This window comes from Biomphalaria glabrata, chromosome 14 (genome assembly GCF_947242115.1).
Source record: "Biomphalaria glabrata chromosome 14, xgBioGlab47.1, whole genome shotgun sequence".
In the NCBI taxonomy this organism is placed as follows: domain Eukaryota; kingdom Metazoa; phylum Mollusca; class Gastropoda; family Planorbidae; genus Biomphalaria; species Biomphalaria glabrata.
In genome coordinates this window covers 18895356-18922742 of record NC_074724.1, presented here as the reverse complement: position 1 = coordinate 18922742, position 27387 = coordinate 18895356, and the positions used below count along the sequence as shown (strand labels likewise).

At 32.4% G+C, this 27387-nt stretch overlaps 2 protein-coding genes across 4 annotated transcripts in view; one reads left to right on the top strand and one right to left on the bottom strand.

Annotated features, from left to right (window-relative positions):
- LOC106071132 (cilia- and flagella-associated protein 44-like) overlaps positions 1–21622 on the top strand; it is a 32268-nt gene extending 10646 nt beyond the window's left edge. The window contains exons 14-39 of the mRNA XM_013231169.2: positions 45–251; positions 506–616; positions 2161–2313; positions 2435–2555; positions 2682–2791; positions 3538–3686; positions 4637–4797; positions 5003–5118; positions 5360–5415; positions 5902–6064; positions 6255–6385; positions 7700–7890; positions 8689–8855; positions 9072–9260; positions 10196–10380; positions 10492–10636; positions 11220–11374; positions 12986–13114; positions 13841–13955; positions 14065–14251; positions 14631–14752; positions 16812–16988; positions 18188–18384; positions 19705–19930; positions 20136–20270; positions 20699–21622. Of these exons, the coding sequence (XP_013086623.2) occupies positions 45–251; positions 506–616; positions 2161–2313; positions 2435–2555; positions 2682–2791; positions 3538–3686; positions 4637–4797; positions 5003–5118; positions 5360–5415; positions 5902–6064; positions 6255–6385; positions 7700–7890; positions 8689–8855; positions 9072–9260; positions 10196–10380; positions 10492–10636; positions 11220–11374; positions 12986–13114; positions 13841–13955; positions 14065–14251; positions 14631–14752; positions 16812–16988; positions 18188–18384; positions 19705–19930; positions 20136–20270; positions 20699–20896 (3996 nt within the window). The 3' untranslated portion in view covers positions 20897–21622. The remainder of the gene's footprint in view (positions 1–44; positions 252–505; positions 617–2160; positions 2314–2434; positions 2556–2681; positions 2792–3537; positions 3687–4636; positions 4798–5002; positions 5119–5359; positions 5416–5901; positions 6065–6254; positions 6386–7699; positions 7891–8688; positions 8856–9071; positions 9261–10195; positions 10381–10491; positions 10637–11219; positions 11375–12985; positions 13115–13840; positions 13956–14064; positions 14252–14630; positions 14753–16811; positions 16989–18187; positions 18385–19704; positions 19931–20135; positions 20271–20698) is intronic.
- Positions 21314–27387, bottom strand: part of LOC106052848 (ABC transporter G family member 20-like) — a 65975-nt gene continuing 59901 nt past the window's right edge. For all 3 annotated transcript variants that reach the window (XM_056010924.1, XM_056010923.1, XM_056010926.1), the window contains 3 exons: positions 25655–25727; positions 24111–24197; positions 21314–21539 (listed from right to left, as the gene is read on the bottom strand). In XM_056010924.1, the coding sequence (XP_055866899.1) occupies positions 21325–21539; positions 24111–24197; positions 25655–25727 (375 nt within the window). In that variant the 3' untranslated portion in view covers positions 21314–21324. The remainder of the gene's footprint in view (positions 21540–24110; positions 24198–25654; positions 25728–27387) is intronic.

Below are 27387 nucleotides of genomic sequence, written 5' to 3'. Positions count from 1 at the left end.
GTGCTAATAATGTTGCACATAAAGGATCATTTGTCTATTTGTAGATTGATCCTAAAGGTGGTTCTGTTATTGTTGGCTTTGAAGATGGAGTTGTGAGATCATTAAATATCATGAAAAAATCAGAGGAAGAAAGTCTCAGACGTCAAGATAAACATGAAGCTGAAATATCTCTAAAGCAAGTCTTTAAACCTCACAGAGGCAAAGTAACAGCAATGGCTTTTGATGGGAAAGGAGAAATTTTAGCAACTGGGGTTAGTTAAAAAAAGATACATATATATGTGTTAATGTTGAACTAATTCTGTTGTTGATGGTTTCATTTGGCATGCATGACATTTTCAGCCCCAGTTTCTGTTCATTACCCATTAGAACTCAGTAGAATCAATGATATCATAAAATCTTTTAGTCTTAATTTGTTTTCATGTTCAAGTATTTACACCAAGTGCCATTGGAAAGAATAGAAGTAATTTTTTAAAGTATTTAATGTAATTATGTATTTATTCTACAGAGTATTGATGGGACTGTATTCTTTCTGTTTGTTGGAGATGTCTATGAGCCTATTGGATTTATTCGAGTACCTGGAGCTGTGAGGCAGCTGGTTTGGACACCTGAGAAATTTGTAATTTTTTCATATTTTTATGTATAAGTTCCTCTCAAATCACAAGCTATGCTAACATTATATAATCACTGCTCTGTAGTCACAAGTCCTGCTAACATTCTGTAACTGTAAAAAGGCAGTTTTAAATGTAAACTATTTTAGCTTAATTATCTAAAGAAGAAGAAGACCACATTTTCTTCAGTAAAATCTATTCAAATAATTGAAATACCTGTAATATGGTGAAATTGTCTCTTCAAAATTATTTGTGTATTGTGAAACTTTGATGAGAATTAAAAGCTCAGAAAAGATTATCAATTATTAAAAAAGCATCAACTATATAATGATAATTCATGCTAGTCATTGGAAAATCATGTACATTTATATCAAAATAAAGGATTTAAATCAGATAAACTCAAATTTGGCCTCCTAGGGTCCACCCATGGGTCATCTGTTTGGTAAGCTATGTAGGTAAAGAGACAGCTTTCAATATATTCACGACAAATATCAGAATTTATGTGCTACAAATTACCCATTACTACAATGCCAACTCACTCAATACTTGCCAAAGTGGTGTTCTTGAGATAGTATTTTTTGGCTGGCAATGTTATTATTATTAGTATTACCAAATAAAGTGTAACAGCTTGTAGTGGGCTTGAGTACTTGATTTAATCTGAGTATCATGGAAAGAAAGAAAAGAACAACACAATATTTAGATAGAGAAATTAAACATAATTTTATATAAAGAGAAAGTTTTTTAATTTACAATATTGATTCAATTAAAATATAAACTTATTATTTTTCAACTTTCTATCAATTTTGATGGATAATAATAATAATTTTATTTATAAGATGCTGTTAACAAACAAAATGTAAGCTCAAGGTGCTGTGATAACATTATTATAAATTTTGTTTGATAATCAAAGTAATGACAACTAACTGAGTTACTTAGACGTACATCCTCCTGCACTGTTTGGTGCACTGGGTGGCAAACAATGTCTGATGCCTCTCCCCACCTAGTGTCCACTGATCTAAGGTCCTCCATGAAAGTGTAGGCCAAGTTATAGGAGGACATCTCTTTGCACTTTCCTCATATTGGCCTCTATGTCATTGCAACTCTTGGTATGCATAATTCATACTGTCTAAGACATGTTGAGCAAACCTCATGCGATGCTCAGTCACAACCTCATTAAGTGTTCAAGACCCAGTTTGGCATAGGATATCTTTGTTTGAGGCCCGATCTCTGTAACTCACTCCTAAAATCCATCTTAGCCATTTCTGTTGAGCCAAATTCAGTCTATCCCAAGCCAGGGTGAAAAGGTAGGAGGGTTTAAGGTGAGGCTAGTGACTCCACCCTGTAAAACCTTAATTGTTACAGGAATGGCTAACTTTAAACAACTAAGTTTAATTCTCATTTGATGTACTATTTGATAGAGATTTATTTAATTATCAACATTTATAAAAAGAAGACAAATAATAAAAAAAATGCTTCTATTAAAATATACAATAAAAAATTAAATGGGTTATAGCGGAATAAAGAATTAATATAAATTGTATTGTTTGAATAGAAAAAGACAGCTTTGATGGTAGTTTGTAATGATGGAGTCATTGTAGAAGTAGAAGCTCCAGAACCAGGAAATTTTGACACCACACATTCTTATGAGATGAGTGGGCTTGCAATGAAAACATACAAGTTTAAAAGTATTAAATCTTATTTAAGGGTAAGACATTTTGTTTTTCTTTACATAAAAATGTTTGACATGTCTTTAAAGAAGGTTTTAATAACAGTAGTTAAACAAAAAAAATATTCATTTAGTACATATAAAAAGCATATTTGAACAGCATGAAGAAGAACTAGAGAGAGAGAGAATTGAAGAGGAAGCTAGAAAGAAAAAAGAAGCTGAGGAAAAAAAGAAAAGAATTGAAAGAGGTTTGGAAACTGAATCAGAAAATGGAGATGTAGGTAAGTGAGAATTCCACCAATCTATTTTTAGCTTTGATGTTCTCTTACAAAACATTTCAATTAGCTAAATTCTCCAACAATATATTTTACTTAGTTGTCAATAAATGAACTATATTTTTTTATTAGATATGAAGCCAAAGACTCCTCAGAAAGAGTGGCATCCATTCCTACCAAAAGAACCAAGTCAAATTTTACATGCCTCCTACTCTGAAGAGGGAAAGTTTTGGCTCTCAATGGCAAGTCTAAGTTTGTTAAAAGCTAAAAATAGAAACTTATTGTTAATTTTACTTTCATTTTTTCATTAGATAAAGAAAAAACATGTACAGCATGATAAAATAATAAACAGTTAGTCTAAACTATAAGGGATGACACAGTTTTACACAAAGTTTTAAGAAATGAACATGTAACACAGATGTTATCCCAACACTTTGTTCGATTTTCTTTGGTTTACCTTAATCCAATAAAACAATGATTCCATGAAGGCATGCCAATAGGATTTCACTCTGATGGACAATTTCTTCAGCTTACTCAACTACTAAATGAGTCTTATATTACTTGACCACTAAACTAATTCACTCTTGCTACCACTAAACTTAACTAAGTATTAACTTGAAAAAACATGTGCCAGAAGTCTCCTTGTGAAATTTGAAAACTAAGTTGCTTCCATAAAGCTTTGTCTGTGGGTTCAAAGCTAAGTGAAGAATAGATTCTTTAATGTTTATATAAAGCCTTGTCTACACTTTAAATTATATCTACTTTAAATTAAGAAGCTGTACTTTTTGTTAGGGAAAGTTAGGAATTTAAACATTTCCTTTTTTTTTATTGTTATTTTTTTTCGGTATTTTTGCTTTTAATTTTATAGTTCATTTTTTAAAGTTCATTATCTTTTGCTTTCATTTTCTGAAAACTTCTAAGTAATAAATTTGTATCACTTCTTGAAACAAATGAGCTACAAATGACACAAGCCTGCTTCTTCTAACAGGGTGACTTTGATGCAGGCTACTTGTATGAATGTAAGTTTAGCTCCCCAGAGGAACAAGCTCACATGATGCCAGACAATATTGACAAACCATTAAGGGCTATTCCTGTATTAGAATCAGGAGACATGCCCATACATGTTGTTCATTTTAGGTAAACTTTGTTCTGTACTCAATTAAATATATATATATATATTTTTTGGCATGCCTCGGATGGCTGCCTGGTTGTGCGGTTTGCGCGCTGGATTGTCGTTTGGAGTTATCGATGGTCAGGGTTCAAACCCTGCCCGCTCCCATCCCTCGTCATCCTGCGGGAGGTTTGGACTAGGAAGTAAACTATCTTCAACTCTGAAGGAACATCCGAAATATGTAAAACATTTTACAAACATATATATATTTTACAAACATTTTTTTTAGTACCGGTATCGCAATCCAAGAATTTTTGCCATTTTGAACTTTTCATTAGGAGATTTATTCCTAAACTTTTCAATTTTGGAGATTTTATTCCAATGATTTATTGCCAACATCTATCCATTTTCATTTTAGTATTAATTATGTATGCTGGCCAAATTTAATGATCATTTCAAAATAAGTAAAATGCAACTTCACAGGGGAAAGGTGAGGAGAGTGAAAGTATGGAGGCAGCAACCAGGGACCTTAAGTTGATGATGTCCAAAGCTTTACATAGAATCATGTCATATAACAATTATATATAATTATTCATTCAAGTTTTTTTCCAAAGTTTTTAGATCTGTAAAGGGGAATGTTCATAGTCTGCAGTGTACTTTTGATGTCTCTCTCACTTGCTATTCACCCAGTCTCATCATTCTTTCTTGACTTGTACTAAAGGGGAAATAACTAAAAAGTGTGTGTGTGTGGTGCTCATTGAATTAGGTCAATTAGATAACTTGTTTTTTTTTGTTGTTTTTTTTTGGGGGGGGGGGGGGGTAAATTTTGATGATAAATAAATAGTAAATAGATGAAGATAATAAGAAATAATTAATAAATTATTATACACCATCAGACAAATAAAATAAAATATGCTAGCTTAATATTTGCTAATACCAAATGTACTTTAGTTTATTTAATTTGTTCATATTTTAGTAACAATGGACACTGGGCTTTGTTTGGCATGGCGAATGGGCAGATAAGAATTCAACAGCTTGAAGAACCTAGAGATTTATCTATGCTTGGTCCACAATGGACATTAAGTATGCATGACAATACATATGGAAAAATAACTTCTATTGTAACCAGCTTAGATGGTGAGTACTTTTTAAAAATATTATTAAATTAGGCTCAAAATGTATGCAAAATATTTCTCAGTTCAAATTAAAGAACTGTAAACTTTTGTTTTCTAAATTAATGTTTAGACTATATAAACATTCTAAGGCAGCATTTTGTTTCACTAAAAATCTTTGCTTCTTTAAAACTCTAAATTAATTAGAAATATTTTTTTCTGTTCAAAAGGAAATATTGTACTATCAAGTGGAGCTGATGGTAACTTTTTTCAGTATTTGTTCATGTCACAAGAAGAACTGGATGAAAAGATTAAAGAAAATAAAGCTAAACTTCCATCTGCAAGAGTAGGTTTATTAGTTATCATTGTAGTTAAAACACACTTACTGTTCCGAATCTTGAGCCTCTTTCTTTCCTATTGCCATTCAAATATTTAAAGTACTCACTAAATATACCAAGAAAGCCAATGTTTTAGAACCATTTAAATCATTATTTAACTTCACTCACATGAAAAACAATGGGAATATAGGATGTATAAAGCTTGCCTTAGTTAGTTTTTGTATTTTGACTGAACTTATTTAATTGTAGAGAACAGAAACTCAAGGGAAACCAGTGGATGATATTGATGATCCTAATGCTTACAGGTAAAGTTTGAATGAAATTCTTCCATGTTGAAATACAAAATAATTTACTATTATCTTGTTTACATGAAAGTAAAGGAATAGGAAAGCCCTTGTGGGTTTGTTTTGTTAGTAAGTAATGCAGGTGAAAAGAATGGTTTTGATAAACATTAAATAACAATAGAGCCTTTTCTTTTGAATAGCTTTATGTACCACAAGTGACTTGTTGCATTAGTTATTGTTAATAAAAAGAACTAATCACAACTTACATTAACACAATGTTTTAGAAATTTCACATGTGTATTGACTTCAAAAACTATAAACAACCAATTCTAGAACTTTTTTTTCTCATTTTTTTTTAATTTTAGCTGCTTTTATATGTTGTATTACATTGTTTGTCATATTTGTTGCTAACCTTTTAAAATGTTCTATTACATTGTTTGTCATATTTGTTGCTAACTTTTTTGAATACCTTATTATTGAAATGTTTTGTATTTCTTCATCATTTAGCATTGAAGATGCTAAGCAAAAATCTGAATATGACAAACGGATGAAAGATGCTGAATATAAAAAGAAAGAAGTGAGGAAAAAAATCAATCTGATGAGAAGACAGTTTCGAACAATCATTGAACAGAATGAGAGTTTACCTAAACATTTGCAGCTGAGCCGAATGGTACATGAACAATATTTCAGTTCTGAACATGTTTTCATTATTTAGGCTTAAAAAAAATATATTTAAAATATTATGGTTTTCCTAATGTTCTACATCATTAGTTGCTTTCAATTTACAATTTGTTAAGGAGTTTTTGAGTTGAATGTTCAATACTTTTGCCACAAAATTTCATTTCTTCTATTTAATGAAGGAGTTTGAAATGGACAGAGAAATTAAACAAGAATTAGAAAAACAAACTCAAGAAAAAATTGAAATGGTGAAAAAAGAACTGGCCTGGGAGTCAGAAAAGTTGAGACTTTCTTTAGAAAAACTGAGAAAAAGGTAATATGAATGTTAACTCAATTAATTCAACACCAGTTTACACAATTCGTTTGTAATGAAATAAACAGAGTCAATAAGTTTTAGTTGATAGAGTATAAACATGTGAGATATTACATTATTGAGAGATGGTGTCTACTGAAGCTATGTTTGCACAAAATGCATCTATGTCAGGTTCCATACAGTGCAATGTATTAAACCTACAGTGCCTACTGTCCAATACTAAATCTAAAGGGATGATCATCACAGAGTGTCTCTATGTAGAGGATGTGCCCTACTTGCTCACTCTGAACATGAGCTTCGTTTGGTCTAACAAGCAACTAAGAAAAGACATGTTCTAGAAATCTCCCAATGAAATTTCCACAGATTACCCTAAATAGCCATAGCCTCAGCATGTGATATCACTTGACATATCTAGGGAGAGTGACTTCCAGGCACACATCTCATTGGACACAAGTATATCACTAAAGGCTAACAGTGCTTTTGACCACCTTCAGTCAAGAAGGAGGCTGAATAAATTACTCCATTGGCCAACAAAAATTAGTATCTACAATAGCAGTGGCTCTTTCAACCCTTCTGTATAGATCTAGAACCTAGGTGCCTGTGTTCCATTATGGCCATATAATGGGAAGACTGCACTACAGATAGAGATGTTCTGGTGAATATGTATGACAACTGTGTTAGGCAGGAAACATCTCATTTGCTGACGGACCATATGCTAAAAGCAATCTATTTTTGACAAGCTTTAAGGAGGGGAATAACATAGAAATGCTTTAAAGAAAATCTCATTTGCCAGCTCGCATTAACTGGCAGCTGCATCTGAAAGATACATCTGAACATCTGTCAACAAAAGGCTGTGAGACACACGTTTAAGACAAAGTGTTGAAGACAGATATAAGCAGGAGAAAGAGAAGTAATGGTTTTGTCTGGATGTTGTAGATCACAGATAGGACTGCATAGCCAGATGAATTTCTGCAGTTCCTTATGACAAGCTTTATAGTTTAATTATTTAATGAAGACTTTTACTTTATACACTAGATACAGTTTAAATGCCATCTTTATTTAGATTATTTGATAATATTAATGTATTTTTTTTTTAAATGTAATACTATTATTTTGTACCAAAGAACCAATTAGATAAAATTTTACTAAAGGTAGATGACATCATTTTAAAATATCATTAAATCATTCAATGTTGTAATGGAAACAAGGAAAGGGCAGGTGGACATATAGTTTTTATTTTCTCAAATTGGAGAGGACAATTTAACAAAAATAATAGTTTTAGGTTATATTTCATTATCATTTCTATTGGAATAGGTTTAAAGACTGTGTTGAATGTGAAAGAATTGTTGTTAAAGCTTTTACAACTCCTCATCAAGTGGCTAGCTTTAGAGCTTCAAAACTTTCTGATGATTTTTATCAACTAAAAGCAGAATTTGAACGCAAAAAAACCCAATTGACAACTAAAGATGATCCATCTTTTGTCCTTTACAACGTTGACCAGACTGGTAAGTTAAGCTAATCAAATTGTTAAAAGTCGAATATCTATCGATTTATATTTCTTCATTAGTACAATACAAATCTACTGAAATGTAAAACTATAGAGGTGGGTTTACTTGTTTTGGCTTTCTCCTTGATACCTTTTAAAGTGCCTTGTCAATGGGTTCCACTACCTTACATGTTCTAGTTGACCTATATTAGAAGAAAACATTCAGACATTATGACATTAATTTAATTTGTGTATTATTTTTAGGATGAGCTTAAATATTATCAATTTGTATATAAAATACATATTTTTTACATCAACATTGATGTAGATATTTATAATCATTTGAATTTTTTACTATCAAATTAGAAATAATTTGGACTTATAATAAAGAAAAAATGTTTTAGCAGTAACATTTTGTAAATTGTAGCTCTATGCAGCTGATTAAATGATATGTGAAAAATCTACACAAGACAAAAGTGGAAAGGGAGCTGGTCTCTCTATTCCAAAACTAACAAATATTGGCGTGGATAAGTTAATTATTGTGCCATCTCATTCAATGCCATTCTGAAATATGTCATAGTTTCAATGTAGAGTGTCATTTTAATCCTGACTTCTTCAAGAACACTTTATAATAAAATAAATGCTGGCATTTATAAGCTTGTAAATATTTTAGGAACAAATTTCATTCTATCAGGTAAAAAACATAATCTCTCAATAAATTAAATATTAATGTTAGCTGTAGGTGGATGTCATAATCAAATTACTTTATATCAACAATAACATTTGTTTTAATAATAACTTAATACGTATCTGAAAGATCAAGGAAAATTGGAACAAGGGGAACAACCCAAACAATCTGATATGAGTGAAGATTCTTCAATCAAAGTTGTGACAAGTTTAAAGGGAAGTGTAGGAGAAAGAGTTATAAATGCTCTACAAAAAATAGAAGACAAAAAGAAAAAAAGAGCTTATCGTAAATCACAGGTATATCTATAAGTAGGTGACTACTAGGGTTTCTACAATACAAAATAAACATAATTAATTATAGTAGTATTTTTACTTCTGTTTAGTTTAGTTTTTTTGGCACATAGGCAGTTACATTTAACAAACTGAGAATGTAAAATGTGATTGGTGTTGAGATATCAATCCACAGATAAATCTGTTTTCAAAAATAAAATTGCTTCTATAATTACCTTTTAGTGGCAAGATCTCTACTCCAGTCAACCAGATGATAATTATGAAGATCCTAGAGATGTGGCAGCAATAAAAGAGGCTCAAGAAAACATGGGTGACTATAAGTTAAAGACTGCTGTTGATTATGTTGTTCCTGACCATTTAAGAATGAATGTAGAGAAAGCTCAAACCAGACTCATACTCATCAAAGATTTGGTCAGTATTTAGCTATTTTAATATATTCCTTAAAAAAATCAGATTGCATTTTGTTTCTACATATCTTATTTAAAAATCTAAAATATTTCTTTTAAGTAAAGTAACAAGTTTTTGAAATATTACTCTTCATAAGTTTCATTAAATCTGTATAGTACTGTACTGTCGCTATGAGGCTAACAATCAAAAGTTTTCCTCCACTGAGTTCTTGTCCTTGAAAACAAAATAGCTTCACTTTTATTAATTGAACAGTTTAAGATGAACACGTAATTTTAAACAAAAGATCTCCACGCACTGACATTACTTTGTCTTATTAATTCTAGAATTAGATCAAACATTCATTTCACATGCACCAACATTTCTTTGTCTTATTAATTCTAGAATTAGATCAAACATTCTTTTCACCTGAACAAATATTAACTGTGCAGATTTGTCTTTTCAAAACAAAAAAAAAGTAAAAATATCTAATAGTTTTTTTTAGTATTTTATTATTTCTTTTGATCTTATTTTATTTTGATTTTGATTTTGCTTACATCATTATTAAAAAAAAAATCACAGGATTAGGAAATAAAAGCATAAGACCTCATTGAACAGTTGAATGAAACACACTTAAAAAGAATCAAATAAAATCTGCAATTGGAAGGAAGCCTTGACTTCAGTTCCAGGGTTGTCATTCAAAGGCAGTATTTGGGAATTTAACATTCACATTTTTAGATTGTCATATGTGGGAAAATTAGTATGGCATCAGTGAGTCAGCTATGGCTTTAGATTCTTTTGTGTATAAATAGGTCTACAATTATAATTCCAACCTCATTATTACCAAATCCAAATTGAGTTGCAACCATGATATTCATTATAAAGAGGTTTGACAACATTTGTATCATATTTCTAAAATGACTGACAAATTAGACATTGAATAAATGTAATATTTGTTTCAGATCCATGAATACAAGTTTGATTTCAATGTAAGACTTTTAGCTTTGAGAGACAGGAAGATTCATTGCATTCATGAAATGAAAGATGTTGTTGATCAGTTGAAAGAAATTCATTCAAAGCTTGAGCCAAGTCGACGTGTAGCCATACCAGAGATTCCAGAACTTAGCATAGAAGAAATGCCTGAAAAGTACTTAGTTTTTTCTTCTTTTTTATTTTCCTTCATCACATATACTACATAATAATCTGGGAAAGGGACAAATAGGCTACATATATTTTTTTTGTTTTTGTTCTTTTCTAGAGTGTTTGAATATGACCAAGATATTTTGTACAAGTTCAAATCTGACTATGAAATGAAACAAAAACATGTCAGCTCTGAAGGTGGTCAGACATCTGCTGGAGGTTTTGGTTTTGGGTTTGGTGGATCATCAGCTCAAGACAAACATGTAGGCCAATAGTTGCATTCTTGATCACAAACATGCAGTTACAACTAAAAACTAAAATGTTATGTAATAAAGTAATTATAATAATGTTATCAGACTCTCTGCAACACTGTACAACACAAAACTTACTCTTCAACTTGACAACTCTGCTGTGAATAAGGTGCTACTTTAATTCATGTAATAAATAACAGCCACATACTGTACTATTGTACTCAACTTGTACTGGACTCTCTTTCTCTTATTGAACTCGGCTGAACTCAACTGTCCTGAACTGTCTTCACTCTGGACTCCCTGTACTGGGCTGACTTCATTGTAGACGAACAATTCCATACAGAATCATCTTGACTCTGACACAATGACTTTATAAAACGCTCATCAAGGCCTTCTTAAAAAATCACAGAAAACACCAATCCTGATCCCATGACCATATCACTTGGAGAGTTCATACAGCACTGTTCCTCACAGTTGACCACTAAGCTAACTCCTGTTACATGTGTCAGCTGATCCCACATAGTTATAATTATATATATTTTTATTTTTGTTTACTTGTTTTTTCTGCATCTACCATTTTTGTATTTTGAACTAGACCATAAATGTAACAGCTCAAAGTTTCAAACCAGTTTCAAAAGCTAGTGCTAAAGCAGAAGAGTCTGACCTAAATAAATTAACAGGAGAGAAAGAAGAAGAAGAAGATTTGACATCAGAACTAGAGAAACAGATACAGCGTATTGAGCAGATCAAGTAATACATTTTTTTTTTCAGTTTTACTCTAATCCTTTTTGTTCTATTCTTTTTGTCTAGTGCTTTTTGTGTTAGTAGTTTTTTTTTTTTTTGTAAAACCTTATTCACTTGATTTAAATATTCTTCAAAATGTTTACAACTTCTTTACACTCTAGATTCAAGCAATGATCTGATTGGTCACTCAGTTAATTAGTTTACACCACATATAGTGAATAGTTTTATCTGATGTCATGAAACTACAGTTCTAACCAGTTTTGCTAGTCATAGAGTATGCTGAGTCTGTTCACCTTATCAATGTTAAGTTTTACTATGTACCAGTTCATACAAAAAAAAGTTACTTATTTCAGTAGATGAAATTTTTATATGTATACAATGATATGAATAAATACAAAGCACAAAAATATGTACTAGTGAAAGTTTTGAGAAAAAGGAGATGAATTGATTACACTAAAGTGGAGGTTAACAACAGAAGAGAGATTTCTTGGGATGGATCCTCCTGACCTTAAAATGAAGAAAAAGACCCAAAAGACACCACACAAGATCTGTTGACACTCTTTCTCCATTTGTTTCTGTCTTTTGCCTTGGATAGAAATCTCTTTCCATTCTTTTATGTTGTCTTCCCACTGCTTTCTATGTCTGCTTCTTCTGTTTTTTAGTACTGATACCTTGAAGGAAGGTCTTTGCGAGCGCTGAGGACCTTGTGATATGGCCATAGATTTTTACTTTGCGTTATTTAACAGTGGTTAGCAGGTCATCATGGGATCCAATCACTGTATTAATCCTGCTTCTAATATCTTCATTAGTTTTTTTATAAGATACCTAGGATATTTATGTACCATTTTTATTCCATTGCTACTTGCTAGGATCCTCCTATCTAATCCACTTTAGTTCTGCAGTCCACATGCTTATAAGAATGTGGCCATGACCAAGTAGCGCTTCAGTCTGATTTTAGTGTCGAGGGCTATGCCGTCTTTTGATATTGTTTTGAGTTTTGCAAGGGCTGCTAAAGACTATGAAATTTTGGCCAGTAGTTTAGGTTTTTGGTTCCTTCATCTTAGATGATAGCTAATGACACTTGTCAGATTTTCACCTACTCTACTACCCGCTTGTTCTTCTGATATTATTTTGTCTGCAAATGCTTTTAGTTGATTTAATGTAATTTTTAACAGGACTTTGCTAGGATGATAAATTGCCTTTCTTTGGAAATGTGATAATGAGTGATTGGGTCAAAGCTTGGGCCATTCTCCTGAATACCAAATCATGTTGCAAATTTTAAAAAGTACATTTATCATGGTTTCTCCTCCAGCCTGTAGACACTCACTAGGAAAGTTGTCCACTCCTGATGATTTTACCATTTCAGTACTTTCACTTCTTATGCTACTTCTGAGCAAAGAATAGGATATTCATTCATGTTGGATACTGCAGGAACTCTGAATATCTTAAGATTTCAAAGTTATACAGCTATGAACAGTATTCAGTCAATTTATATTAAAAAAAATTAAAACATTTCTTACAATTATGAGAATATCAAATATAAGTATTTCTAAAAGGTACTTTAGTTAATTAATTAATTGTATTTTATAAGATAATTAAATCTTTTTAACTTTTCAGATTAGAATATGAACAAAATCAGCTAATTAAACTCTTTCACAATTTGATGTTAAAATTTGATGCTGAGTTGAGACTGCTTAGACATGACAAGTTTAAACTGGATGTGGTTATGTTAGATGCTGACCTCAGGTACAAGGATATTTTTAAGCTTAGACTTTTTTGGTGAAAGTTTGGTGTTTTTTTTTAAATTTAATTACATATTATTCAATTCTTCATATTGCTGATCCTCTAAGATGTTTAAAAAGCTTTAACAGGGACTCTATTAAGTCTAATAATATTGGTGTATACATGTCTTATCTCCATATCTATAGTTCAGCTTGTACAGACAATTGTAACCAATGAACAGTTGCTCAAGGTCTCCATATATATAACAAATTTATGCACAATTTTCAGCTTTTTGGGGCTTTAAAAGAAGAATCATGAACAATAAGAGTTCATGTGGAGTGGCTTAGAGTAAAGTGGAGTCAAGGAAACAAGTGGTACAGAGTAAAGTAGCTACATCTCTGATATTGTGCATAAAACTAGCACCAATTCCTGAGACTTGTGTTCTAGTAGCAGACATTGGTGTGTGGCAGCCAAGAACTGTAAACAATTAGCTACACTTATGTGGCAGTAGCAATACCAATGGTATATTTGTAGTGTAAAGAGGGCAGCCAGAACAAGTGTGAGGCAGTGGCATCAGAGGCAGGGATAGATATATCTTCTTAATTCATCTCAACATCTTCATAAAATAAGCATCCTTATCATTTGAAATTTTATTTGGTTAAGCTACAGTAGTACTGTAAAGTTTCTTTCCTAAACACGTCTCCTAGAGTTTTATTTTATATATTTCCAACATTATTACTTTTTTTGAAGGCAAGTAACTCTATTTGAAGAGTTGGTTTTATTAAAAGAATATGAAAAACGAGAAGACATATTGGCTGAAAAAGTTGTCATGAAACAACAAGAGAAAACAGAAATGCAAACCAAAGTAAGCAGTACTACTTTGTCCAGCCATTCTATCATGTGTCACAGTACATTCACTTTGTTGAAAGCCATTCTAAACCATTAAGTTTTTTTATTTTTTATAATGTATTTAGATCTCTGAACTACAAGGTAAAATAGACTTAAAAAAGAAAGACATTGAAAAACTGCAAGAGAAAGAAAAAAATTTGATGTCCACATTTACGCAATCACTTGGAGAAAACAATAAATTTGCTGAGTATTTGACCAAAGTATTTAAAAAACGTGTTAAACGTACTAAGAAAAAAGCAACAGATGGTGCAGGTACTTTTAACTTTGACACCTTTTTTTCTTTTGCTTTTTTTTTTTAAAACATTATTGCATCCCAATATGCTTACATTTTTTTTTTCACTTTTAATTTCAAAGAATATCCACAAACTAGACTGTAAGTTATATATATCTTTAGGAAATTGTTTATTCTACATTCATTTGGTAGTGAAGCTGACTATAATCTTCCCCAGCATTAAATTTTTAATGTGTATTCAAAATTGATAAAATAGTTGCTTTTTAAGCATTTGAAAACAAAATGTATTGAAATCATTTTAATTGTACCCAATTATTGAGATTTACTGTCATGTTTAAAAAAACAACAACAAATATCCATTTAATTTAATATTTGAAATAGTTGATATTTTTTGTTTAGATTCAGAAGAAGATTCTGATGATGAATCAAGTGATGATTCTGAGTGGGAGGAGAGTGATGAAGAATCTGAGTCTGAAGTTGGAGGTTATGATCTTGATGTCTGTCCTCCAGGTTGTGACCAAGTGAGTTTCAAAATATCTTGTAGTTTCTGAGCTTATTACTCCCTTATGTATTATCATGACAATGTATTCTGAAAATTGTGTGTTTGTCAATAAATTATGCGTAATGAATGGGTTATATATCTAGAATTATCTGGTGACATTTTTTTTTATTCAGCTTGTTGATGCACTGTTGTTGTTTTTAATTTTAAAATGTCCTCTGATTGGCTCTGAGATGATATTGAAAATTCATTCATTTGGTTTATTCAATTAAACCTGTACAAGTACACTAATATCATTACATAGAACAACACATTATTATATAATTGAATTGATATCCACAAGAATCTAGATGATGCACAATGGCTTTCTAATAAAATACTGACGTTACTTCAAAAAAGAAGATGATTATGCCCTACACATGTCCCTAGGTCAATCTAGTCTAGTCATGCATGTTAATCAGTGACTTAAATTCTGCCAAGTCATTATTTTTTTTTTGGCTGACTCTGGCAACCCATTACATGCTTTAATAGCACTACGGAAGAAGGAGCATTAGTACAACTTTGTCCTAGCATATGGAACAAGGAATATTCATTTATCTTTGTGTCTTTCTGAGTATTTTATTAGGTTTTGTATTTGAAGATTATGGTTCAGTGTTTTAAATATAATTACTACATTACTTTTTATTTACTTAGATCTATATTTATCTTTTGCAAGATATTTGAAAGTGAAAAAAGGGAAATGAATTTCAAATTTATTAGTGATATAAAAATTAAGTTTCCTGAGTTTTTTTTTTGTTTGTTTTTTTTAATTCCTAGTTAGGACTATAAATTACAAGTGAATGATACTATACTAGTCCCATTAAAAAACTATTGTAGCAAAGTCCAGTCTTTTCTTCTAACTTCATAACACCTTTACTCCATAGTATTTTAAACTTTTTTGTATTATTGATAAAATACTGTTTCAAATTCACTTTCATAAACAGCAAGTGTAATAGATTGTAAAAATACTCAACAAAACATAGGATGAAAACTGTCCTGGTATAGAATCCTTATAAATTACAGACACTTCTTCAAAAGTGAGGATGATTATGCCCTTTGCATATTCATGAGCCACTCTAATCATGTATTTTAATCAGTGACTTAAACTCTGCTAGTCATTGCTTTTCCTAGCTGATTGAGGCAACCCATTCCATGATCTAATGGCACTAGGGAAGAAGGAGCACTAGTACAAATTAATTTTAGCATATGGAATAAGACCTTAACATCATCTACAATATAGATGGCAAGGTCTGAATAGGGAAATTTGCTTTACTTTTAAAAAGCATTTTAGTTAATATTCTTTATTGATTTGTAAAAATTAATTTTAATAAACCCTAAGTCTTTGATTTTTTAATAATTTTGTCAATGTGGGAATTCCATGATAATGTTTCAATAATTCTAATACCTAGATATATTTTTTACTGGTTTACCATAAATTTTTTTTTTTTTTTTTTTTTTTTTTTTTTTTTTTTTACTCTGAATAATTTTCGTGTTATCGGTTTGATTCCCATTTCTGTTATTCTTCCAATTATCTTTGTAAAACTTCAGTATCTTGTGTTGTTTTTATTGTTCTACAAATTATGCAAATAATCTAACTATAACTTTTGTTCCTAACTAATGCAATTTGGTAGGTCATTGGTGTAAATCAGAAATTGTAGAGGGGTCAAGACTGTTCCTTGATGTACACCTGAGTTTACTGTTATTGGTGTTGATTGGAAGTCATTTATTATTACAGTCTTCATTATTAATTGGTAATCCATTAGCTCTCTACACCAATTAGTTAATCAATTGTCTTATAGGCATATTTCTTGCACTGAGAAATACTAATAATGTCTATGAACATACAAAAAGATTGGATTATCCAGGGATGTTGTAATATAAAATACAGGTCAGAAAGAAGTCTTCTAATAAATAAAGGTCTAAAGCTTCTAATAGATAACTTACAGAATTAATTCAGCACAGCTATTCAATAGACAAAAATAAAATTTATTGTTGTTAATCAATAAAGTTGTCTAATGAATCACTCTAATGTCATTTGTCAGAAACTTTATGATGATACTTGTACTCTGCGAGACAAACGTTTGGACATTGAGGATGATTTTATGGAAGAAAAGAAAAATTTAGATGGACAAAAGAAAGAGCAAGATGGTTTACAGAAAAAAGCTAAGGTCATTGAATCTCAACTGAAGTCAGCACAAGATGATCTTGAAGCTTTTCAGGTAAAAATAAGCTACAGTTGACAAAAAATGATACAAAATAATGTACAGTTCTTTCTTTAATGTATAGATGTGTTCAAAAATGGATATTTTATCTTATAAATCACAGAAGTTACTTCACCAAAGAAGATAATTATGTCTTACACATATCTAAGTGTTAATATAGTCATTCATTTTATTAGAAACTGGCCGTTTTAGTCAACCTGTGCGAAAACAACCCTCCAAAGCTTGCAAAACTCTGTTTCCTCTTATATTAAAAACCTCAGAACAGTACTTACAAAGCTCAACAACAAAAGCAAAAAAACTGGATACCAGCTCATATACAATTAGAAGGAAATGAGAAGGCTGACACACTCGCCAAGAGTGGGAAAACTAACTCACAAATAAACTCTGCACTCTATCCAGAAGAAATGAAGAAATTAATTGTAGATAAAATAAATGAGAAATGGACGAGCTCCCATCCAAATCACAAGAAAGATGACGCTTACTATAAGCTATCTCGACAAGACCAACGTCTGATCTTTCGACTCAGGACCGGACACAACAGAATGCGACAACACATGTACCGGAAGCTCAAAATTGGAACCAGTGAAATCTGCCCATGTGGAGTATCACCAGAAAATGCCGACCACATCCTCCAAAACTGCTCTTTTTACCAAGAGGCCCGTATAAGACATTGGCCCCAAATCACCCTAATAGAAAGAAAACTATATGGAGAGCTCCCTGATTTGGAAACCACTGTGCAGTTCATCTCATGTATTGGTCTAGTCATATGAACACTCCAACATAACAATGAGAATGATGAAGAAGAAGAAGTCAACCTGTTCCATTCTCTAACGGCGCTAGGGAAGAAGTAACACTTAGTACAAATCTGTCTTAGTATACAGAATAAAAAAATGTGCCTTTTGTGTTTTTCAGATTATTTTATTATGTTGAATTTTTATATTTGTAAGTTTAGCATTATTGCTTCTTTCTAGTTTAGAAAATTACATCAATATTGCAAACATTTAAATATTTTTGGATTTAAGATGTTTTTAAATGATATCTACTCTAATAGTATTCAGTAAAAATGATTGCTACTCAGATGTCATAAACGTTATTTGATATTTTAAATTAGGCTATTTATGCTATTAAGAAAGTATGTTTTAAAAAGTTATCCTGATAATAAAAACATTAATTACATCTAATTATATTTTTTGTAGCTTGAGAAACAAAGAAAACTGAATGAATTGATAGTTGTTTCAACACTGAGATTTCATCAAATCCAATATATTACCAATGGTATTTTGCCTTATGACCTGAGTCCAGCTTTAGTTTTTGAATCAGAGAGACTTGTGCAGTTACAGCACAGAATTAAGGAACTGGAACATGAAAAATTATTACAAAAAAGACAGATGAGGTTAGTTTTTTTTTAAATTTAAATTTTCAGTTGTTACAATATCTATGAAAAGAATGAATCAGTCCAACAATACATGTTATCTCATCATCATCTGTCCCATGACTTTTTTCATAGGGATGCTGATGTTACTTATTACATATAGAAGAGACTGCTTCTAAAGAGCACCTCATAACAAATTACATCTATTAATAATATTTAGTAGTGGGTCTAGCTAGAAAGATTCAATGAGATGTATTGTCAGTAACAGTCACTGTGTGACTTTTGGTTAATAACGAGTTCCCAAGTGACCTCTAGCTAGAATTAGGTTATTTGATCAATCGATTAGTGTTTGAGGTTTGAGAGCTCATCATTCTTTCAGGTTGCCTTATCAAATTACTTTGGTCATATGGTCATCCCTTTTACAGGATAGGTTCTCTACAAACATTGATGTGGAGTTACTCATGTCCTATATTTTTTATCCTATACTGTCTCAATGACTCTCCTTGAGCTTACATCCCCTTCTTTACATTTGTGATGCCTTGGCAACTAATGAGTGTAACATTGAATTTCTTTTGTAACTTATTTGTTACTGTCTTTTGCATGCTTCCTCTACCACATACTTAACTTCATTTATTTCTAGTATCCCTTAAATGAATAAAAAAAAACTTTTAGTATCCTCTGCATCATGTGAGCACTGAAAGGCAGCTCTCTATTCATTATAATAAATAAATGATTGATAACAGAGCAAAAGTATTTGGTTAATACTATTTGGATTTGATGTTTAGAATAGAGACACAATTATTAGATTTTGCAAATGCCAATCTTTCAAACATGCATTTCATTTAATCCTTTTTTTTTTACTTTGCAAAGTTTGTGAAAAAGGGCCCACAACTCACCCTTTAGAGACCTATGAGTGTAAAACCTGATGATTTATTAGTGGTGATAATAAGGTAGAGTTGATAATAATTATCACAAGCCAGATGGGGATAGACTCAGCCTTACAAACTATTGTGCCAAAAGAGAGCTCTCCTAAAATTATAATCATTTCCCATTTCCACTTATTTATATTTTATTTATCTTGAAGCATGTTCCTTCACTGTTGAGGATTTTTGTACATCCTAACCCAAACATCCCTCAGGACATTGGGGATGGTAGTGGTCAAGGGTTAAACCCCGGAACCATTGATTTAACAGTCCAGAGCACTTACATTGAGTGTGATGATGATAGCTTACTATCTATTTATCATTTGATATTGAATAGTTCATTACACTGCCACCATACTCTTTGTCTTAAATATTTCAGGAACATTGACATTTTTTTGTTTCTTGTTTTTATTTCTAGAGAATCTCGCAAACAGCATGTGCAACTAATAAAGGACAGAAAAATGTTTGATGCCAAAATTTCTGAGATGGAGGAGATTTGTTCCAAAATGATGCTTGACAAATTTGGACGTGCAGTGGACATGGAAAAACTAGAAACACTAACAGTCAATAGAGCCATAGAGGAACTGAAGGAGAAGTTAAGACAAACAGAGTTGGATTGTGGAGAGGAACAAAACAAATTTAATGTAATTTGACTTTTAATTTCAACATTCAATACATATGCAGTTTGACAATTTTAAAGTAGTTTCTAATCAGTAAAAGAAAAATACATTTTATATTGAATTTATAATTTGATTTATATTGGAATGTAGGCTTTATATTGGAAATTAAGTTTTATATAGAAACTAAAGTTTTACATTGGAACTTACATTTTTTTTTATATTGCTACAGAAAGAGATTGCTGATAAAAAAGACAGAGTTACAGCGTTGATTAAAGACAATACAGCAAAACTGACTCAGTTAGCCATGCTGATTATTGAAAAAAATAGATATACACAATCTTTGGATAACCGGCAGAAAAAACTTGTAAATATTTTATACCAATTAGTGATAAATGTGCCATTGATACTGAGATTTTTGAGTAGATTAAAATTTCTTATAGTTACTAATTACTAAAAATTTTAATGATTTGCACTTGGTATTTTCCAACCTAGTTTCTATTTCCTTCTATTTGTCTAAATGTTATTGATTTGTGTTGTTATGATTAAAATTTAAAAAAAAAGGTACTAAGTACTAAGCTAGATGAAAGGTGGTTCAATAACACTAACAATCAGGTAGACTACATTTAACTAAATATCACTATGTGATAGTAACTAAGCTTAGAGATATGTTCTTAAATTTAATGAGGTTTTTACTTTAGGACATCTAAGTCTGTACCAGATTATTTCTTTGCTTCAAATAAAAATTATACTATCCTTTAATTTTTATGATTTTGCAAAACTTGTTTCTTTTAGGGTGGAGATCTAACTGGTCCTCGTCAAACAGACATTAAAGAGAAGCAAAGATTGATTCAATTAGTTCAGCTTCAGGCACAAGAAATAGAAGCTCTGAAAGAAGAAATCATGTTACTCTCCAGAAAAGGTGGACATATTCTGCCTCCAACACAACCTCCTTCATCACAAAAACCATTCAATACTCTTCCCAGAATTTGATTTGATCTGTTTTTATTTATTTGTCTTAAACAGTTTGTGAAGTAAAATATCACAAAAATATTATAATTTATTATTTGACAATATTATCACCAGTATGTGATTGAAATGATACAGTTATAATGTTAGTTACACAAAAAAACACGTTTATAATATGTTATATTTCCATACAACATTTTTGCTGTATATTATAGTTTGAATAAGTTTGAAAACTTGTTTATACATAGTTTAAAAATGTTTTCAACAAATTTAATATTTATAACTATTTATAATATAAGAGTGCTTAATGTTTCTTTTCAATGTACTGTTACAATTTACATTTTATGTTTATTTATTTCTATGTTGATTCTGAACTATTATACATGACCAAAAATTAACTTTAGGTGTTAAGAGAAAACTATGTTTTAAAGAGTTTCCAAATGATAGTGCTATTAGATAGCTTTAATTTTAATGATTACAAATGATAAAGTGGACATTAAGACTATCCATGCAGTGGTTGATAAGTAACTTGACCAGACTATTGTCATACTCATTCCCCATCCTTTGCCCATGATGGCTCTTGCTGCATTGGTTGGATAGGTCAGTGGTAAGATTAGAGAAATGTGCTTCATCCACTGGGGCATAGCTTCTATGGGCCAAATGATACCTACAGAAAGAAATACTTCCTTATTTACATTATTACAATGCAATGTAAAACAAAAATAAAAATTCAAAATTTAAAAAACAGTTTATTTTGAATATTTATGTGTTTTTTTTTCTGTCATAAAGTGATTTTTTTTTCAGTGTTTCAAAAGGGCGGGTATATGATTTACAGAGAATTAATCTCTTTTTGTGGCCTCTAGTTTACAATAGTTGGGAGAAAATCAACATCTTTTCTTTCTTCAACAAATGTAAGGTCATTAGAATTTTACATTTTAGTAATGAATGTTCGTTATAACTCAATTGTTTCTCTCTAGTAAATAAGTTTCTTGTACCCTAGAATAGGTTCTTTCTGAAGTTATTGGAATGACAGTGGATTCTCTTTCCTAGTTAGAATGTTACCTCCTTTGCCTTCCCCCCCTCCTGTATTCTGAGCTTCAAAAATGCATTTTCTGCTAAGTCAACAGTGCAATATCCTGCATTTTTTTTAACAACGAAAAAAAAAAGTGCAGCTCAAATCATTGCACCAGTGAGGTGTAGGAAAACAGATCAATGCGTGACCACCTCATTCTCTCCTCCCCACCCCTAGACCTTTTGTTGGGCTGCTGCTTAACTTCTCATAGATTTACTTATTAATGGATCCGAGTGACTCTGTTTGGGAGGTCAAACCTTACACTCTGCTCCTTTTAGTTACGCTCATGGAATTAAATTACTTGTTTTGCTTTAGTTTTTCTCAGGCTGTTGCTTGTATGTTTGTAGACTTACTTTCTTAATGAAACTCTGCGGCTGTTAGGACAATCTCCTGTCGCCACAGCAAGGTGCCTCAGCAAGGTGCCTCAGCAAGGTACCTCAGCAAGGTGCCTCAGCAAGGTGCTTCAGCAAGGTACCTCAGCAAGGTGCCTCAGCAAGGTGCTTCGTGGAAAAGGGAGTGGTATAGCAAAGAACGAGAGCTAACATAGCCTCGAGTTAGCTACCACAATCTGTGGCATTTTAGGTCTCGAGAGACGATCTTTTCCCTTTGCAACTTCTTGTGTGACTAAAGAGGCCAATCCTTGATACACAGATGCGATCGCAGGTTGGGCATATATAATCACCAGGCGCCGTTGCATTTTCACCCTTCTTTCTGCAATCTGTGACCCTTTCTTTATGCTGTCTCTCCATGTGGATCTGTCCAGTGCCACCTCTTCCCAGTTGCCAGTGTCGATTTTGAAGAGCTTCATGTCGCGTTTGCATACATCCGTATAACGTAAAAGTGGGCGACCAGCGGCTCTCCTGCCTTCTATTAGATCGCCATACAGGATGTCCTGTGGAAGTCGACCAACTGGCATCTAAGAACGTGGCCAAGCCAGCCAAGGCGTCTGCTGCTGATAACAGAGCGGATGTCCTGGCACCCTGCTCTTTGTAGCACTTCCTCATTGGTTATCTTATCTTGCCACCTTATTTTAAAGATCCGCCTTAAGCATCGGAGGTGCAAGATATTCAGCTTTTTTTCCTTCCATAAGTAGGTTGACCATGTTTCACTTCCGTATAGCAAGGTGCTCAACACACAGGTCCGGTAGACTACGGCTTTAGTACTGCTAGTCAGCAATATGTTGTCCCAGACTCTTTTCTGCAACCATGACATGGTGGCCATTGCCTTGGCTATCCTGTTGTTTATGTCTTTATCCAGTAGAGTGTTGTTGGATATGATGGAGCCAAGGTAACAAAAGTGATCAACAATTTCTAGTGGTTGGCCATTAATGCTTACTTGAGGTGCAGTGTTTGTGTTTTGGACAAGTATCTTAGTCTTGCTTTGACTGATGTTTAAGCCGAACTTCTGGCAAGCAGCAGATAGTTTGTCAACCAGGGACTGTAGCTGAATATCAGAATCAGCCACAATAGCTGCATCATCAGCATACAGGAGTTCCCTGACGAGTAGCTTCCTAACCTTGGTTTTTGTCCGCAGCCTTGATACATTAAATAGTTTTCCAGAGGATTAATAATGAGCTGTAGATGTCAGGAGAAGGCGTTTGTGCAGTGAAGAATGCAAGAAAACGCTTTTGGCGTCGGGGCTTTGCCCCGAACCCCACTCTGAAGGCTTACAACGCTCCCCAGACCCCCAAGCTTGCAAGAGAAAGGCCTCAACATGACTGGTTTTTTTTTTTTTTTTTCGCCGAAGGTTGAGAAATACTGCTAATTAAAATATATATGCTGTACACACGTTTATGAATAGGGTTAGGGTTTGGAAAAAGCTCGCCCCCCCACTCCAAAATTCTCGATCCACCCATGGTGTTGTGTTTATGTAATCGGCTAACTGGAAATATGCACACCAAGAACTAACACATTAAGCAACATAGCCACGAATCCATGAAATTGCATAATCAATGCAATAATTAAGATATTCTATAAAATATTCGATTTATTACTATTAATTCTTCTATTTCTTGCTGAGAGAACTTCATTCCTGAGTCAACTCTAGGTGCTTCAAAAGTATGTTTGATTGACATGTCTGTTGCTATAAATAGTTTTGTTAACATTTTGTAACTAACAAATTATTTTGATATATTACAACTAAATATGAATGCAAACGAAATGTTACCACTGGTCAAAAGAAATGGATACATAATCCCTAGAGCGGCTTGTATAGCAGCTATTTCAGTCTCACAACAGGCGGAGATAAGTAGACCTGGGGAATGAGGAGTACAAGTAAACAGGACTTATTCAAGTAGTAGTAGTAGTAGTAGGTACATCAAAAGTACACAATCTAGTATTCTCTATAAAGCCTTGTTGGCCCATTCCATACAATTTTTCTTTCAGGCCATTAACGTCTCCGACTGTGCCCAACTACTTCAAAGTGTGAAATGTTGATTTTGATTGTTGTATCAATAATAGACATGTCTCAGACTAATAATTCTATGCGCCAGTAATCTGAACACTTTGCTCTTCAAAATGTAAAGTTGGTTTGACCTACTGGCTGTAGTTGTTGTGCCTCGCCGCTAGGTCCATTGTTGATGTTTCCGTTTGTGTTCGTTGTAGGAAAGATGGAAGAATAACACGTGATCAAGGTTAATACAACGAATACAAAGAAACCACGTGACTAGAGCTCAATACAAATTTTATTTAAAAGTATAGTGGAAAATCACTCTCGCGTTTCTGTATGTTGAACACATCTTCAAGGTCATCCAGTTTTATGTTTTAAATATTTGTAACATATTTGGTTATTGAGGAAAGACTCGGTAGAAATAACTTGCATCTAACTACAGTAACAGTCTGACAGTCATGAGATAAAGCTTTAGAATTCATTCAGTGGGCCATGCTACAAGCTTTACTAAAATCAATTCCTACTTTCTACTCGTGAAAACTTAACGTTCATCTTAGGACACATTTTATCCTTCAATGAAACGACCCGCATCACAACTCTCCCCCCCCCCCCAACCAGAACACATTTTTTTTCTGGTTCTCAAATTCTGTAAGACATTTTTTGTGTGTTTTCATCTTTAAGTCGAACGGCCCTCTACTCCATATTATAGAGTAAGCACTTGTTAGGTCCATCAATTGTAACCTGCTCCCCCCATGCACACACAAGACACTTTTGAAAATGAAAAGCCTTTTATCATTCAGTGAAAGAAGTAGTCATCAGTATTAGTAGTATAAGTGAGTGGTCAAAACCAAGAATTTTCTATAGTACGGCGCCTAGATTTAATATATAATCATGTTTTGTATATATTTTTCTAATAGAACTCATGGTATTCCTACATTTTACGGACGAAACATAGATATATAAACTATTATTGTTATCTCCCATTTGAAAAGAACAATTCAAACTTTCAAAGTGTCATTGCCAAAAGTTTGTGCATCAGATCAAAAAACCTGCAAGAAATTTGTTGAACATTAGAAAAGAGCGGAGTGTGGAAGAAGTAACAAATCTCAAATTGTTTGAGAGTTTCCTAAAAACTTGTACAGTGCAAAAGAGATTTTGTGTAAAGTTGAACAAGAGCGAATTCAAGAGAACAACACAGAATGAAACATTATGTTTCCAGATATTCCTTTACAAAAGAGCTCAAAGAAAATGTAACATACGTTTGTCTTTCCTGAAAATAGGTCGTAACACAAGAACACGTCAACACAACAAAAACTACTTACCCAAAGCCATTCCATTCAATCCTTGCAATACTATCAAAGTTAGAAGATAGAAGAGATTTCCTTCATTTGTTATCTGGAAAGAGAATATAGAAACATAATTCAAGAAATCTATTCGTCCAGTCAACTGCAAAGACTTCAATATCTTTACATAGGTGCTACAGTATTCACTCAATTCATCAAATCAACTGAAGAAGAAATGATGTTGATTCATATCATAATTTAAATCATATCATCCCTAGAAAGACCTATGCTCATAGCAGATTTTTAGTTTCAAAAACTATTTTCAATAATAACAAAGTTACAAAGCTACAAAGACGGTTTGTGTGGAAACACAAACTCACATTCGGCCCACCAGGTAAAAAAGCAGCTTTCAATATTTTCGGAAAGAATATTGGAAGCTATGAACTAAAAACTATCAACAACAACAACAACAACAACAACAAGACAAGCCAAGCTCAATACAAACAGAACAAAACAAACAGAAGACACGTGTACGTATTGTCGATCTTATTGTATTGTCAGGCCGACTGACATTCTATCACATCATACGAGGATACGAGCGTAAATTAATCTTATAAATTTTACATTGTTACTATTCATATGTATTCAATGATCTGATAATTGAGAAAATATGGTTCAATGTGAACCCGACATAACTGATGTTATTGAAGGTTTATGGAATTGATCGTTTTCTAAAGGGCTAGTGACCCAGCGGTTCTCAACCTTTTTAGCTCAGCGACCCCTTTTACTATACCTAACTAGGCGGCGACCCCTTCCCCCCAGTAAAATTATTTGTGTTGATAAGTCTAAGTAACTGTGCTTTTGCTAATGGTATCAAAACGTAATGAAATATGTTGAATTACAAAACAATATGTAATTGCCGTATAGTCTTGAAATATATCTCTTCATTGAATTAAATTCCAAATAAATAAAATATTATGGCGTGCATTCATTAATTGTTCTAGTTGGTATCTATGTTCAAGACTTATGTGACAATTTCACCAGTATGGAGAAGCATGGATAGTGATCAGGGTAAAAGTAAGCTACATTGCTACAAGTGTTGTGACAGTTTCACATTGTTTCTGTTTCACCATATTACGAATTCTTGGGACAGTCTTTGCAAGATCACAAATAATGTCATGTTCAGTCTTTTCCTGTATTTAGCCATACTTGATACAAACAAGCTGGAAAACAAATGTTACACAAAAATATATTATTCAAAAGAAAAGAGGAGGGCGCAATACAGATAAATCAGGTTATGACTCCAAACACAAAATCCAGATTTGTGTTACTGACATTAAAATGAAATATTTTTTTCGCCACATCGCTATTAATGAGTTCAATAAACTCTTTCTGTCTGTAACATCTTCAACTTTGACTGTGAATGGACTTCAGGCAAATGCAAGCAGTGTCAGATTTGGAAAGAATGATGGCATTTCATCTGCAAATGTTCTTTCACAAATTATTTGATTCGTTTATCATGTTCAATGTCATTTTCCTCATAGAGAGTAGATACATTTGGCAACATGGAAATATTATTCTCGTCACAGTCTGTTTATCAATTTGAAATTTCATTCGGAAGGATCGGACTGTTTCCAGACAAATCAAGGCGTGTTGCATTTGGTCCTTGTAGCGATGTTTTGCATTCCTTCTTGTAATTTTTGTGGCTGCGTCTTCATTATTTATATCAGGGCCGGACTTAACCATTGCGGGGCCCTATGCGATTTGGTTTG